The sequence below is a fragment of the Poecile atricapillus genome, chromosome 12 (assembly GCF_030490865.1).
Source record: "Poecile atricapillus isolate bPoeAtr1 chromosome 12, bPoeAtr1.hap1, whole genome shotgun sequence".
In the NCBI taxonomy this organism is placed as follows: domain Eukaryota; kingdom Metazoa; phylum Chordata; class Aves; order Passeriformes; family Paridae; genus Poecile; species Poecile atricapillus.
Window position 1 is genome coordinate 15,223,762 of NC_081260.1, and position 16,757 is coordinate 15,240,518.

Sequence of the window (16,757 nt, forward strand, 5' to 3'; positions counted from 1 at the left end):
ATTTCATTAATTTTTTGGATGTCTCTATTACCATAGAGCTCCTACCAACAAGTCTTATGGAAAAGAAAAAATTACAAAAACTCTCCTGGATTTATTCTTTATTTTGGAAAACATTCCTTTTCCAAGGCTTCCAATCAGTATTATCATTTTAATAATAAATTCCTTTAAGAATTAACATTTTAAAATGACTGCCTGAAGAATATTTTGAATTTTAGAAGGTGAGTCTCAATCTGATTTCATTCTTATGACCAATTAAATTAGCTTTAATATTCAAATCAACATTATTATTTAAGAAATATAATATTTTTCACTTACATGGTTCACCTGTGAGCACTTTTTTAGCATTTAAAAGTAAAGAGTTTTATGAAGGGATTGATCCCTTGGGTAAGAAGAGGAGGGGAAAACCACATGTTTTTGCAACAGCAAAATACTGATTTTCCATCCCTTTTGCATTCCGTTACTGGAGATTGCTGGGGTAGAAAACCTCCTTTGGAGTTTTTTCCCCCCCATGGATTTCCTGCAGCTTTGGCTCATCCCTCCAAATGACAAGGCCGGCACGCTGGCAAGTGCCCCTTCCCTGTGCCGCCAGCGTTCACCCTTTGCCGTAGGAATTATTTCTTTGTTACTTAATCATCTGTAATTATCTCCTGGAGTAAATTCTGTTGGTGCATCAATTTTCAAACACAACAGTCATTTTTATCAGTCATGTTTATTTAATTTTAGCTGATTAGCACAGAACCTAACAAGTGGCTTAGACTAACAGTGTGTCACTGCCCAAGTATTTTGTAGGTAACAAGAAGACATGGAATAGTGCACATGTTGCTTTGTCTGCATTAATCTATTTACATTGTAATTCTTCAACTGTTTTTAATGGCTGGTTCAGCTGGAAGCAATTAGTTGTCTAAATTAAAGCCACATTTCTCACTTCGTGCACTGGGAAGGCTTTTTGCCGTTGTCTTTTCTTTGCTTTTTGTTTTCCACATCAAGACAGATACTGTTTGAAAATGCATGAAATTTTATTGAGGGGATTGATCCTGGTGCTTGGAGCCGTGTTCCTTTGTGTTTGTCTGGAAGCCAAAGTTTTGGATGGGGCAGGGAATGGTGTGTTTGGAGGTGCACTCTGGAGCAGGGCTGTCAGCACAGCAGCAGCAGCAGCCGGGCCTCGGAGCGAGACCTCAGGGCAGCTCCGAGAGCAGGAGTGGAGAAAATCCAGGAGAAGAGAAAGCACCGGATCCTCTGGGCTGTTCTGCAGGGACAGGAGCCCATTGTTTATGTATTGATTAAATTAAAAAATGGGTTTGTGTTAAGTACAACGTCATTTATGCAGCACTTCAGAGCACAGTGTCAGCGCATGTTGGATCCCACCCTCTTTTTTATTTTATAGGTTAAAATGTCGCTTTTTAAAGCAGTCATGAAACACATGGAGTCAGGCTGGTGTTGCTTCACCCCATCTCTGCTCATCTCATCCTATAATTCGATGATATTACAGTCCAATGTCTCTCATGAGTTTTGGACTTTTTGTGCAAGGTGAGAATTTTTCCTTGAAAAGTACTATTTTATGCCATTTGTTAAAAAAATAAAGAAATGAAATAAAATAAAATAATAATAAAATAAAATGCTTTCCATGCACTGACTCTGAAATCAATGCATGAAGTCAATGACTTGTGAAGGCAAGGAAACAAAAGCCTCACTGTGTCTTCTCTGGACTTCAGAATACCCTATAAAGTGGTACCCAATGCAGGGAGCCTGGGAAGGAGGATATCCCACAGAAAAGAAGGATTTAAGTCATTGTGTCCCAGTGCAGCACCTCCAGGGCCATTGGGCAGGTTTCAGTTTGAGCATCATTGAAATTGACACATTTTCTTCTCATATTGGTAAAAAAATTAATTCAAAAAAATAATAAAATTCACATGTGGCACAATCTAGATTGAGTCTTCACTTAAGTCAATATTTCAATAAGCCAGGTTTGGCCCAGATTTCCTCCTGAGGAAGGCTTAGATGGTGCAAAACAGCACCAGCCAAAACAGCAAAACAGGGTGAAAGGAAGGAGGGCTATCTATCTATCTATCTATCTATCTATCTATCTATCTATCTATCTATCTATCTATCTATCTATCTATCTATCTATCTATCTATCTATCTATCTCCCTGTTTGCTGCTCTTCCTCCTCACCTCCAAAGCCAAAAGCCCCAATGGAGAGTTCTCTGCCTTCTCCAGTTTGTGCAAAGCCAAGAGCCCTTCAGATGTATGTGTGCTCTTTTCTCTCAGACACCGTGTGTGCTCCTTCTCCCTCAGACCTGATGTGTGTGCTCACTCCTTCTCCCTCAGACATGGGGTGTGTGTGTCCTTCTCCCTCAGACATGGTGTATGTGTGCTCCATCTCCCTCAGACATGGTGTGTGTGTGCTCACTCCTTCCCCCTCAGACATGGTGTGTGCTCCTTGTCCCTCAGACATGGGGTGTGTGTGTGTGTGTGCTCCTTCTCCCTCAGACATGGTGTGTGCTCCTTGTCCCTCAGACATGGGGTGTGTGTGTGTGTGTGTGCTCCTTCTCCCTCAGACATGGTGTGTGTGTGTGTGTGTGTGTGTGCTCCTTCTCCCTCAGACATGGTGTGTGTGTGTCCTTCTCCCTCAGACATGGAGTGTGTGTGTGTTCTTGTCCCTCAGACATGGAGAGTGTGTGCTCACTCTCCCTCAGACATGGTGTGTGTGTGTGTCCTTGTCCCTCAGACATGGAGTGTGTGTGTGTGCTCCTTCTCCCTCAGACATGGAGTGTGTGTACTCACTCTAACTCAGACATGGTGTGTGTGTGCTCCTTCTCCCTCAGACATGGAGTGTGTGTGTGCTCACTCTCCCTCAGACATGGTGTGTGTGTGTGTGTGTGTGTGTGTGCTCCTTCTCCCTCAGACATGGTGTGTGTGTGTGTGTGTGTGTGTGTGTGCTCCTTCTCCCTCAGACATGGTGTGTGTGTGTGCTCACTCTCCCTCACACATGGAGTGTGTGTGCTCACTCTCCCTCAGACATGGAGTGTGTGTGTGTGTGTGCTCCTTCCCCCTCAGACATGGTGTGTGTGTGTGTCCTTCTCCCTCAGACATGGAGTGTGTGTGCTCACTCTCCCTCAGACATGGAGTGTGCTCCCGTTTCCACTCCATCCCAGCTGTCCCTCATTACATGCTCCGCCTGAGCCCCACGCAGGGTCGGGTTGCACCGAGGCAAAGGTCAGAGGAGCCTCCAGCCTGCATTTTGCCATCACTTGATTATTCAGATAACAAACAACCTAAAGACTGACGGTGCTTCTCTGTGCCCACATACCTGATGACTGTAGCAAGAGAAAAGGGCCATTTCTAATTCCTCCTGGCTGCCCGCTATCCTGAATCTCCCAAAAATAATTAAGTGAGCAGATGGTGTTTGTGGAGCTGGTGCTTGGCCACAGACTCCTTGCTCTGCCATGTCCTGCTTTTAATATACTGCCCAGCATTAATCAAGCAGTTTAGAAGCATCCTGTATCAGTTGTGCAAAACAGGGCTTAAATGATTTACTGTCAGATTCTTTCAGCTCCTGTTAGGCTCCTGTTTTTCTTTCATGTGGGGAGCAGGGGTCAGCGGCGGCAGGAGATCCGCGCTTTCACTTGGCCAACATTTGCTGCTGTCATTCTGAGCCCGCTCCGGTCCCCACCGAGCAACGGATGTGTTCATGCTCCCAGCCCTGGATGCTAATTGATTTTAGGGAGCCCATTCATCAGTTAAATTTAGTAGATCACCCACCAGGTTTGCTGCTCACTGTCAAAGGTAATTCAATTAAAACTCCACAAGTGTGACTAAACAGTGGATGGTAAATATGTTCACCAGCTGTGTTTGCTGGGCCTTCTCCACCCTATTGTGTCTGTGCCTGGTGGAGGATGTGCCCGAGCCCTATACCTTGGCTGATTAATGTATACAACAAATCTGCAACACTGCCAAAAAATTAAGCCCAAATGCCAGCTTTGGGATGTGAATGTCTGAACGTAAGAGCTTCAGGGAAGAGAAATCCTCAAGTGTGTTAAAGGCAGCAGCGCTACAGTGGTTGAATTAACTCAGGTCTTGGGGTTTTTAAAATAACCTTCCAAGGAATCAGATTTGGATTTTTGGTTTTGAAAATAACTTCCAAAGAGTCCAATATGGATTTTAAAATCCATTGACAATTTGGTTTCTCCTCATTCACTCCCACTTTGCCCTCAGCCATCAGTCAGAACTGATGTGAAACTATCCAATGTGGTTTTATCCATCACCAAAGCCATGTATAAATCAGGGAGAAGCCGCAGGAGCTCATGGAAAGATGTTTCTATTAAGCCCTGAAGTGGGGGGACCTTGCTGGACCCTCCTGCCCTACCAACTGGGCTTTGAGTCTCCTGCCTGCTGCCATCGGGCACTCAGATGTGGTTTGGTAGTAATTAAGTGCATCGTTAACGATCCCACTGCACACCACGGGACAAAATGGTGTGTCTGCTTAATAGATTAAAGGAAAACATTCTCTGAAAAGCACAGGTAAACAAGACACTCATCCTTCAACCTTTCACCCTGGAAGACCAAGGTTCACATCCCACTGGAGCACAAATAAACAGGGACTGGACTCCCCTGGCTCACTGCTGGGCAGTTTATAGCCATAGCGAGACTATTTTGGAGCATGACAGAGTTGGTGGAGAGAGGATGAATGGGATGTGGGCTTGGAAGGAGCTGGGAGCAGAGAAATTCCTTAAATCCCTGCCCATCCAGAAAGCAGCATGGATTCACTTGCAGTCAATACAGTGCTTAGAGTGGCTGCCTAAAATTCTTCTTAAAAAATTCATTAGGCAGCAACATGGAGCTTCCAGGAGCTTCAGCTGCACAGATCCCATTCCAGCAGCCCCTTCTGCAAGAGCAGAAGCCCACACAACACTGAGATTTCCTGATTTCCCTGTGGCTGTAGGAAATAAATGAGCTGGAGCAACTCCGCAAACCACCAGCCTTCCTGCACATCTCCACAGTGCAGGAGGAGGAAAACCTGTGTGGTAAAGGGTATCCAGAGAAAACAGACAGATTTCCCAAACATCCCCATAAAACTTAATGAAGAGCTTGGGAATATCTGGTTTATTTATTACTCCAACCACAGGCTAAAAAAAACCTGTAAAGCTTCAGCAAAAGCATTACATTTGGAAGAGAACCTGGGATATTCTATATTTGTTGCTTTAAACTCACCACACACCAGAAAACTCGGGGTTTGGTGAGTATTAATCTTAGTATTTCTAAAATACATAGATGAAAAAACAGTGCTATTGTTAAATGTAATAATTACCACTAATAAATTAGGGTAATTCTATTTTCTTTATACATAAAACTACTCTGCAAAAAATGTAGTTTTATATTTTAAATGGAAATACAAAGATTTTAAGCAGCAGTCAAATACTTACAGCAAGGTAACTGGATAAGGAATGGCTTTGATATACAGCTGTTGCCAGGAATTCTCTTTTTGTTGGTGCTGTTGAATCTTTCCCTTCTTCTGGCATTAATAAATAAAGGCACCTGCTCTACAAATCAGCAGAAATCTGGAAAATCATTATCACTCCAACATGGAAACGATGCCCATCACGACAGAACAAATGGGGAATGGAGCCTACACGGGACTTTTAAAAAGGGCTCTATTTGTCAAATTACCAGAGGAAAAGTTGATCTTACTGTTATGGACTTTATCCACTTCCAGGTCACATCAATTAGTCACAGCAGGCTCGTGGAGACTGGAACTAATTTACAACACTCTGAACAGGTCCGCCAGCTTCTCCGATGGATTTCCCAAATATTGGGACTTCAGATGGAACCTGGAACTGAAAAACCACCAGCAACAGGATTCCAGATTAATGGTTCTAGTAATAACCCATTTTGCAGCACCAGAAACAAAGCCCTGATTGTGATAAGAATAAAGGGAAATGTCTCCTGTAGAGACTCCAGGGTTATGTTTATCTAATCTTTGAAAAAAGAGTCATAAAAGACTTAATAAAAAATAGTGAGCATCTCTAAAGGAAGTTTTCAAATGTTTTCCTATCCCTGACAGCTCATTTTGACAGAAATTGATTGTGATAAAGAATTATGAATCAGATAGCAGGGAAATTAAATTAAGATGATTATTATCTTGTCAGATATAAACATTATGTCATGTTCATTGCTTTAGAGTTTTGCAAAAAGATTGTTTCACTCAGATTTAATAAATTTAGAATATCCTAAGCAATACACATAGGCGTGACTGTAAAGCATCATTGTTTTTAGACACTTAGATTTTATTTAGATTATTTTTAGATCTTTATTATTTATTTATATTTTGTTTTATTATTCTATATAATTAGCATTTCTACAATTCTCCAATTATTTGGATTATTTAATATGCATATTTAGATTAGAAATATGCAACAAGAAATATTTCATTCTCTAAAATCTCCCTTATTTAGGTAAGGGCTGAGAGCAGCCTCTGTGCTGAGTCTGGATCTGGCAGCTCCTCACACCTGGAAAGCTTTCCCAAAACCTGGATCCTGCAGCTCCTTTGATTTTCCCTTTTGAACCACATCATGCAGCTGATCCAGGCCGAGTTCTTTAATAAATAGCAGCAAAGGGAAGCAGGAGCCTGGGAGACTCTGAGTGCATCTTCTCCCAGTGAAAGCGGCTCCACTGGCACATGAAATTAGTTACAGATTGTTCACATCGAGCCTTTCCCTCATGGAATGGTAATGAAGGGAGCTGCTTCCGAAACAAGCAAGGCCACTGACCCTACTCAGGGTTCCATTGGAAAAATACTGTTTGAAACAAGAAAGTTGGGAGCCAAGTGCTGTTTTGAGCTCAGAGCAGCCTCAGCAAGAGGTGAAGGCAGAACTGCAGGGAGAATCCTGAAATTAAAGTCAGTCCTTCATCAAACCAAAGCTCATCAAAGCTCTGATAAAAAAATCAAATTAAAATCCATTTCCATCAGTGCATACTGAGTGTTTCCTTATGTATGAAACAGAAGGCTTGTCACAGGTGAAAAGCAGAACAACAGCTAAAACCCCCCAAAATTTAACTAGAAATGAAATTGAAACCGAAGTTTTCAGCACAAGGTTACTCAGTATCACACTCCCAACAGATCTCAGAAACCTAAATTACCCCCAAAGGCTGCAAAGGACCATTTTGAAGAGTACTTAGTGCAGACTGACCCCATTCAGCTGATGGCCTGTGGATGTGCTGCCGACCTGGATTTTGGGATCAAAGCCCCGGCACAGGCACATCCTACAGTGAGTGGATACTGCCCAGACACAGGTTCTGCGGGAGAGACGTTTCCCCAAAGCAACCAGCTTTCCTTTAACTACTCCAACCTGTCATTTCTGTAGGATCCAGGAAAGCAAAGCCTGAGGTGCCCTCTGCTGGCTCTTGAACGACTGAATAGAAATGTAAAAATTGAAGATTTTTAGGTCTGGGAAAGCCAAAGCCAATCTCAAACCCACACCACCTCCTTGCCAGTTTTCCAGTGCTCCCTTGTTCTGTGTGTAAGGACAGAAAACCCTCAGAGATATTTAAGCACGGGGCTCTCTCCATATCAGACTAAACATTTTTTTTAAAAAAACATAAAATTAGAGTTTATGTTGTTATACTTAATATTAATTACTCCCCAATTGTCAAAAATCTCTCTCAGTAGTACTCACTTTATTTTCTTCTTATTTTCTCCCCATAAATATTGAACTTTTCCCACAGGAAAGACATTCCATCTGCATGTCCATCCATGTACAGAGACCAGTAGCAGCCACACAACTTGGACATACACCCAGCATGAGTTGTCTGTACAATTTTATTTACCACCTGCAGTTACATTTACAAACTGTCCCATACAAGTAAAGCAGTTTTCAAAGTGAACTCAGAGCTACAAAAATTATTCTCTTCTCTATACACGGCACCAGCTTCAGAATTTATGTCTGGACACAACTGCTGATTACTTTTCACAAAAATTCACTACTTTTTGGCTCTGAGAATCTCCACAAAGGCAACTTGAGAAGTTTTATCCCATTGCAATCATGACATTTAAGTTCTTGTTCTTGTTTTGCTTCCTTCTTCTTTCATCTGAAGCTCTGCATGGCTTTGTTTTGGAATTCTAATGAAGACAAAGCTACCACGAACCAGCAGTTTTAGTAAGAGAGAATAAAAATGCTGAGCAAAACCATCCAGCAACATTTCAAGCAATGTTTCACATTAGATGTGCCTGCTCATCAGCAGAAATATTGAAATTTTAGCTGGCAGTAAGGTTCCAGAAAAGCACAAACAAGTGATTTAACATGAAATTAACTTTACAAACAATCAACTTACAGAGACAAAACAAGGTCGGAGTGAGGAGCCAGAGCTGCTCAGGGAAGAGAGATGTTTTGAGAAGCTTGAAGGAAGGAAGGATGAAACTCAAATATTGCTTTAGGAGTACCTTTCAGCTTTAAGCATTTCCAAATGACATGAGAAAAATGTATGTATTTAAAATATAACTTCAACCTTTCTGGATGCAGCTCCCAGCCACGAGTGAAAGCATTTCCCCAGGAGAGGGCAGGAGTTCTGCACACAGGAGCTGCCAGCCCCAAACCCTGCCATGGCTGAAACACACAGCAACTCCTGGAGTGAAGTCAACAGGGCAAAAATTCTCTGTCTCAAACACCCATTTCTTCCTAAGCCTCTTTGCATCACAGTCCCCCAGACATAACCTTAATTATGTCAGTCAAACCTTTGTATTTGTAAATTCCATTCAAGAGACAACACTGGAAATCTACGCTGGTCCTGGAGTTCACCAGCCTGGGATAAGATCAAACTCCACACCAATCAATAAAATAATGAAGATTATTTAACCTTTCTGTTGCAGCAATCTCAATCCCAGTCTATTTTTAAATCCTTCCAAGGCTCACGGTAAGGCAACAGACTGGGAAAATCAACCATGTGAGAGCTCAGAATTGCTGTCTGACCCTCAACTAATTCCAGAAGGGCCCAAACCAGTCTAACAGCAGCATCATTTTTAACATTAAAAGAAGCCAGACACAGTAGCTGGAGCTGTCTGCTATCAGACACTGAATCCTCAGTATTCCATGGACAGCTCCAAGTAAACTCCAGTGTGGAGCGATTCCACAGAGGAAGCTTCCAGCACTCTCATGATATGAAGTAACTGAATATTAAAAAGCTGAAGGAAGTCCAGCAAGGCAAAGGCACACACACAGCCACCCCAGCTGGGTAACTGGGTTGCATAGATACACCATGACCTCGGTTACAATGTTCAGAAGCAGCCAGGGAAGAAAATGCAGGAAAAAAATCCCTTTCTAGGATGTTTTATTAATCATTTGAAGGGATGGTAGCCAGACTACAGCTGTCAGTACGTGGTTTATAAACAACTTCCAACTTCTCCTGTTTACAGGAAGAACACTTAAGGTGTTTACATTTATTTTTAACCCCACTTCTTTCTAGCAAGTGAAAAGATCCCATTTTAAACTCACGGTTTTAGTTCAGCTGCCAGTGTGAGAGAGAATCCCACAACATTTCAGGTTGTTTTGTCTATTCTTATTTTTCTGATTTTATTTTTACAGTAACCTTGATTACTTCAGCACATAACATCCTGCTCAACCCTTGGATTGAGTTGGAGTGAGTTGGGTAACACATTCAAAATAACATCTGAAACTGCTCTGAATTGTTTCATCATTTTTGCACATTTTCACTGAAAAGATCCTGCTTGAATAAAAAAGTGAGGTTGTTTTTTTTTCCTTAAACAATTCCTTAACACTGGAAAAACCCACGTGGCCCTGAGCACCAGGTAACTAAGAACCAATTCCAAGCCTGGTGCTCCACACCTTCCCTCACCCCTACAAAGACAAAACATAAAAATGAGCCCAAAAAATCAGGAAGAGAATTTGAACGTCACTGTTTATCACAACACACCACAAGTGGTCTCAGCTACAAATTTCTACAACCATTTCTTACTTTACAACTGCAACAAGAGTTTGAAGCTATTGAAAGCAGCCAGACTCTTACTATGCAGAAATATAAAAGGATTGCTAAAATTAGCTCCTCCATAAAACCAGAATATTACAAACAACGGGATGTTATCTGCAGAGAGCAACAGACCTGGCAAAGAGTCCAAAAATATATTTTATTTCTCCTGTGCTAAAGTGATGCCACCATACAAGTCCTCAGTTATATGAAATCAGCTTTTGGTAACTCCTTTTTGAACTAAACTGCTAATTTCAGCACATATATCCTAACTTTTAAAGACTAAAAAACTCAAAGTCCACTTATTTGTTTCAACAAGTGCATTTTCCAGGAGGTCCACGCTGTCCATCCCTGCGTGTTCCAGGAGTTTGGCTCTGTAGGAAAATGATCTACAACAATCATCTGAACTGATACATCAGTTCTCCAACCATAAACAGTTTTTATAATTTAAAAAAATCATAATTTAAAATATATCTCACTGACACTCTGCTTTGCTTGGAACTAGAATGTATCACCATTAGTAGCTGACTTAGAACATCAACTTGAATTTGTGAAAAAAGCTTGCAAAAAATAGATCAACTTCCAAATGTACAGAAAAGGACATTAGAGCTGATATTTTTGGGTCACTTAATGTATTTTAGAAAGAATAGCAAGCTGGGAGTGAAGTACCCTATATTACAAATATTCAAACATCTATGCTGGACTGTTTTACACCTTGAGTGTAGTGCAGGGTTAGTTCCAGACAGGGAATTTGGAAGCAGGTCCAAAGAACTGCAGCTCTGTTCAGTTAGACTTGATCACGTAGGCGGGCCAGTCTCTGTGACAGCTCATCCTGCACAGTTGGAAAACAAAAAGGGAAAATCAACCATCAGCAACAGGAAAAGCAACTTTTGCCATCTCATGTCCAGCTGATGAGAAATTCTCTCATGGCTTAACAAGATTTGCTTAAGATCTCAAGCATGGCTGTGAGGAAGGAGTTTCAGAACACAAAACTAAGGAGAGAAAGAATTTTTTCAAAGAATTCTTTTTTTTTAAACAATGTGGAATATTTGATAGGACAAGGGGGCTGAAATTCTTCCCTGTGAGGGTCGGGAGGCCCTGGCACACAGAAGCTGTGGCTGCCCCATCCCTGGGAGTGTCCAAAGCCAGGCTGAATGGGGCTTGGAACAACCTGGGATAGTGGAAAATGTCCCTGCCCATGGCAGGTCCCTTCCCTTTAATATTCAACAATTAATATTCCCTTTAATATTCAACAAATGTATTGTTAAAATTACTTCAATAGCAGGACTTTTAACCACACAGTTTCCTTGGGACAGCTGAAATAGAATTTAGCATTTTGTTTTGACTGAGCGAATCATTAATTCTCACATCCCATTTCTCCAGAAAACATTGACCTCACTGAAATCCAACATTTACCTGTTCTGCTGAGGCCACGCTTGTACCAACAGAACCTGTCTGTCCTTGAGGTAGTTCCATGTTCAGATCAAGGCTAACAGGAGAAAACAGAGCAAACACCAAGTCAGGCACAGGCAGATCAAGGGGGAAGAACAATAACTGACAGCAGAGGAATGAGACAGCACCTCCTGAGCACTCCAGAGTTACACCAGCTGGTGAGTAATTTTGACTCACCACCAGGACAAGTCAGGAATGTCCAGAGGTAAAAGGAAAATTGTGTTTTTTCTCTGCTTCCAAGATACAGATTTATAGAACAAGGGTATCTGATCATAGATATAACCAAGAAGGGTTGTGGGAACCAAGATTTATTCAAGAAATAGAAGTGTCACCTACCCTGCTTCATCTGCCATCTCCTGCAGGAGCATGTCCACTTGGTTCTAAAGGAAAACAAAATGGATTGTTACATTTGGAGTTTCTGACAACTTCTTGTTAGATTTTCAGAGAACAGGAATTATTTTAACAAAACTGATTTAAAGGCAAGTGCCTTTGGCAGAATAGTTTTGTGTTTAACCACTAGAAGGTATGAACACAAAAAAAAGGAGCAGAGGTGCTCAGCAGTTAAAATGACATTAATTGAACCGTGGCTTGGAAATAATGGTTCTACAGAATTCAACTTTCCTATAAAAAAACACAAACATATACCTGAGTGTTTCAAGTGCTGTTAATGAACAGTTTAGACACATAATTTAAGATTACCTTGCTAAGACAGATTTTATTATTCTTACTTGTGGTGTTGTTAATGTCGTAGTGTTGCTCATTGTGTCTTCCATCTGTTGTGTCTGAACATCCAGTGTCTCAAACTGATGCTCAAATTTGTCCATTAGTGCAGATATCTATGAAAAATATGAATCAAATCACTTATCTTCAGATAACAGAAAAAATACAGCTCAACTGGAAAATTCTTGATTTAATTTCCCTTTTTAAAACTTGTGCCTGTTGTCCGTTCTGCTTTTGATGTCAGCTCCAACAAAATTAAGTCTATTTACCTTTTCCAAGTTCATGCTCTTCAAGGTGGCATCCATAGACTTCACCACCCCTGCCATAGACTTCGTTACCTGAAACAAGGGGAAGGAAATCATTACAAGGAAAAAATGAGCAGTTTAGGAACAAATCCTTCCCTGTGAGGGTGGGGAGGCCCTGGCACTGAGGCTGCCCAGAGAAGCTGTGGCTGTCCCTGGACCCCTGGAAGTGCCCAAGGCCAGGTTGGACAGGGCTTGGAGCAACCTGAGATAGTGGAAGGTGTCCCTGCCTGTGGCAGGGGGTGGCCTCAGATGGGCTTTAAGTTCACTTCCAACCCAAATTATTCTGGGATTCTGTTATTTCTTACCCAGCTCTCTTATCTCTGTCCACAGAGCTTTGACACTATCAAATAGGAGGGAACATCCTATTGCCATCTGGAATGTCATATTTTAAATAACTCCTACCATTCCCAGCTCTAGGAATTAATTCAACCACTTGAAATACATAATCTGAGGCAAAATTCACTAAAAATATGTTTTATATGGTATTCATTTCTGTAGACTTGAAACCTGTCACTGTTAAGGGATACACTTGGTCCACAGGTCACAGTAAACTTTCATGGTGAAAAGCAGTAAATCAGTTTACCTTAAACAACTATCTGAACTAAAAAAGATCTCTGGAATCTCAACTCCTGCCTCATGACTGTATTTTGAAGGGAGGAAATATCTTTGTGAAATAATCCAAAGAGCAGCTGCCAGACGAATTCCAGCAGATTTACTCTTGGCTACTTCTAAAACCAAAAGGGGAAGTTCCCAGCTTGTTCCAGCCAGATGAAGCCACTCCAGAGAGGATGAGAGGTCTCCTCCTTGCCCCTGCAGGGTGGGGAGGGCCTCACCTTGCCCATGGTGACGGCAGTCTGGACCCTGGCTGCCACGGCGTCCACGCGGGCGCTCATGCGCAGGAAGTTGATGGCCTGGTTCTTCTGGCGGATGGCGTTCTCCGCGTGGATCCGCGCCACTTCCATGTTCCCCTTCTGAATGGCCTTGGACAAGAGGGAGAGACAAAAGGAAAAGCCTTTTACCCTTCCCTGCTCTTGTACATAGGATTTCTGTGTAGTCTGTTCTGGTGTTGAAAGCATTAATTAGTCACTATATCTTTTTCTATTAAAAAAGAAAACAAATCCCTCCCTCCTCCTACAAGAGTTCCCAAACATTTCCAAGATGAGAACTCCTAACTTCCTTCCAAGGAAGGCATTGGAAAGAATGCACTTCAAATAGGCACTTTTGCAGAGCTACAGATACATAATTTCTGTTCCTGAAAACAGTTTTAGTCTCAAGACACAAACACAGGCATAGATGGTACAGCTGTATCTCATGGGCAAAAATACACCAAATCAACTCAGTCTCTCTTCACTACTTCAAGGACTCAAAAGCTGTTTTGAAGTTCCTCTCCACAAGTCCTTTTACTACAAGCTTATAAACATGAAGTGGTTTTAACTCTGAGAACAACAGTCTCTACCAAAGCACATACAAGACAATCCTCTGGGGAAGCAAATGCCATGAGCCATCCATGAAGATGCACAAGGATTTATCCTCATGTTTATTAATAAACACGGGAATATTTATAGTCACATATTTTAAATCACAAACATTGACCACATGATCATTAGCATGCACACCAGGGAAGTGATAAAACACCAGATGTCTTCCTGCTCTAACAGGCAAGCAACAGATCTAAAAAGCTTGGTTCAGACTTACCTTCTTAATTTTAGCTTTCTCAGCCTTTTCTTCTTTGTCACATTTTTTGGAGTTCCTGTTGAGCTCCTTTGCAGCAAACTTCAAATTAAACAGATGTTCTGCAGTGCAAGTTAAGGGACCAAACCTATTTCAAAGTGATAAATCCAAGCACCAAACACCCCCCAAGAAGAACTGAGAGCAGTTCTCTGCCATTACTTTCACTCCCACACCCAAAGCCTGTGACTCTCAGGGAAATGATGTGGTTTCCTGACCCGCCTGGAACCTCCTCACCCAAAAAAAGCCACTGAAGAACACAACAAATGAACAGTGTAACAGTAAACTGGCTCAGCTGGCCATGGCCAGCTACAACCCAGCAGGATCTTGGATTTAAACTGCTCATCCAGCTCCTTCCCAGCCCTGGGTCATGTGAGTGATCCTGGGCTCACCGACAGCTCCATCATTTGACTTTTGGGCAGAGAGTACTTCAGTCAGGAAGAGAAACTTTTGTTTTTAAAGTTCAACTGCTTAAACTGAAAGCTCCAAGAAAACAGTAAGACAAACCTTCAGAGTGATTTGGAATGACTGCACTGAAATATTACTGACAGAATAGAGTGTGCTGTAAAAAAACCAATCAAAAACATTCTCTTAAAGTACTGTTGATTAAAGCTTCCAAACAACATCAGTCTATCTTTGGAATGCTCTGTAGGTTTCTTTCCTGCCACCTGTGATATCCCAAGAGGAAGATGCAGCAGGTACTAAGATAATTAACAATTAAGTGGAAACAAAAAGCTAAACATTACGAGTATTGAGGTTTCTTCAATATCTCAAGTATATAAATTATTCCAGAGCTGTTTCCTGCTTTAAAGTCCAGCTATTCCTCTTACTCTGACAGCAAGCTGGAGGCATTAGGAATGTCTTTGTTATCCTATAAACATCACAGGCAGGCTACAAACAGGTAACATGTGTGACTTTGCATGTAGGATATCTATTAATGTAGGTACCAGTGCTAGAGCAGTTTATTTTGAAATAACTTCCTCAGTTACTCAGCTGAGGAATTTACCTGCCATTAAACCAGCTCACCTGCCACCTCCTCAGCTCACCCATCCCTGAAGAGCACATTCCTGATCCTCCCTTCAAGTGTCTTTCTCAACGTGCCACAACCCAAGCAGAACCCAACTTCCACCTCAGTTTGTGACTCACAGTCAGCTGCTCCGGTAATCTCGTCAGTCCCCACCAGGACAACCGGCAATGCCAGCACTGCCTGCACATTCCAACCACACTGAGACCACCAGAATCCACACTGAGACCTCTGGAATCTCTAAGAGTTCTCTGCCCCTGTGCATTAAGATGGTTTTATACAGTAAGAAGGTTTCAGTCAGCTCACACAGGGCTCTGTGTGTAAATTCTTTCCAAGAGCAGGAAACACAGCTAACTGAGGTGGCTGCTTGGGTCACAGCCCTGCTGACATCACTCACATACCAGTCTATGCACAGGTCCCTGCTGCACAATTTGCACTATTTTTAGTATAAATTGTGTTTTCTGCCTCAGGAACTGGGCTGTCCCTCCATCCACCACAGCCCTGCTTCCCCTTCCTCACTCCCAACCGAGGCTGCCCGATCACACCTTGGGAAGACACCGAACTTCCCACTCACTTCCTTGGCCCTTCAGGGCGGTGAAACCACAGAACCACGGAAGAGCTGAGGTTAGAAGGGGCTTCTGGAGATTACCCAGACCAACCCCTCACGTGTCCAGGTGGGTTTGGGATGTCTCCAGACAGAGACTCCACACCCCCCACGGCAGCTGTTCCAGTGCTCTGCCCCCTCCATGGAAAGTTCTTCCTCGTGATGAGGTGGAACTCCTTGGTTTTTAGTTTATGGCCACTGCCTCTCATCCTTGTGCTGGGCACCACTGAACAGAGCCTGGCACCATCCTCTGACACACCCTGGAAATATTGCTCTGGAATATGAGATTCCTTCTCGGTTATCTCGTCTTTAAAAGAGAATTACGAGGTAGAGAGATCCCAGTCCCTGCCTGTGCCACACCAGCCGTCCCCCTGCTGCTGCTGCTGCCCCTCGGGCCCCGCGACCACCGCCATGAGGGGGGATTCACCTCCTCGTTCCCCCGCGCCGCGGGGGCTCCTCCCGGCGGGGAGGCCTCTCTCGCCACCGCCACCGCCACCTCCCCCGGCCCGGTCCCGGCGGCTCCCGGCCCGTCCCGCCCGCGGATACTCTCCATGTTGGACATGTTGGCGGCCCCGGGGGGAGCGGCGCGGCTCCGGACCGGGCTGGGGCAGCGCTGGGCCCGGGGCGGCGGCGGCGGCTCCGGCGGCTCCGGGTTCCGGCCCCGTGACGAGCCGGGGCGGGGCCGCGCCTGCGGCTTTGGGCTGGGAGGGACCGGGAGCCCCATCCCGGCCCTCTCCTGCTGTGAGCAGGGGCACATCGATGGATTCGGGTGCTGTGGATCTCGGCCGGCCTGGCTTTAGGCTCTTCCAGGAGCTTTTCTCTGCGAAATCTATTCCAGGGCCTCACCACCCTCACAGGGAAGAATTCCCTCCTAATATCCAGTCTGAATCACAGAATATCCTGATCTAGAAGGGATCCACAAAGATCATTAGTCTGTCTCCTGGCCCTG

At 43.3% G+C, this 16,757-nt stretch overlaps 1 protein-coding gene across 1 annotated transcript; it reads right to left on the bottom strand.

Annotated features, from left to right (window-relative positions):
• Positions 1–7,798: 7,798 nt before the first annotated feature.
• CHMP1B (charged multivesicular body protein 1B) lies at positions 7,799–16,476 on the bottom strand. The gene is made up of 8 exons (XM_058848180.1): positions 16,355–16,476; positions 14,148–14,245; positions 13,286–13,432; positions 12,417–12,485; positions 12,156–12,263; positions 11,764–11,807; positions 11,392–11,464; positions 7,799–10,807 (listed from the first exon to the last, which is right to left on the bottom strand). The coding sequence occupies exons 1-8, from the start codon at positions 16,368–16,370 to the stop codon at positions 10,763–10,765; spliced, it is 600 nt and encodes a 199-aa protein (XP_058704163.1). The 5' UTR covers positions 16,371–16,476; the 3' UTR covers positions 7,799–10,762.
• Between the last annotated feature and the right edge of the window lie 281 nt (positions 16,477–16,757).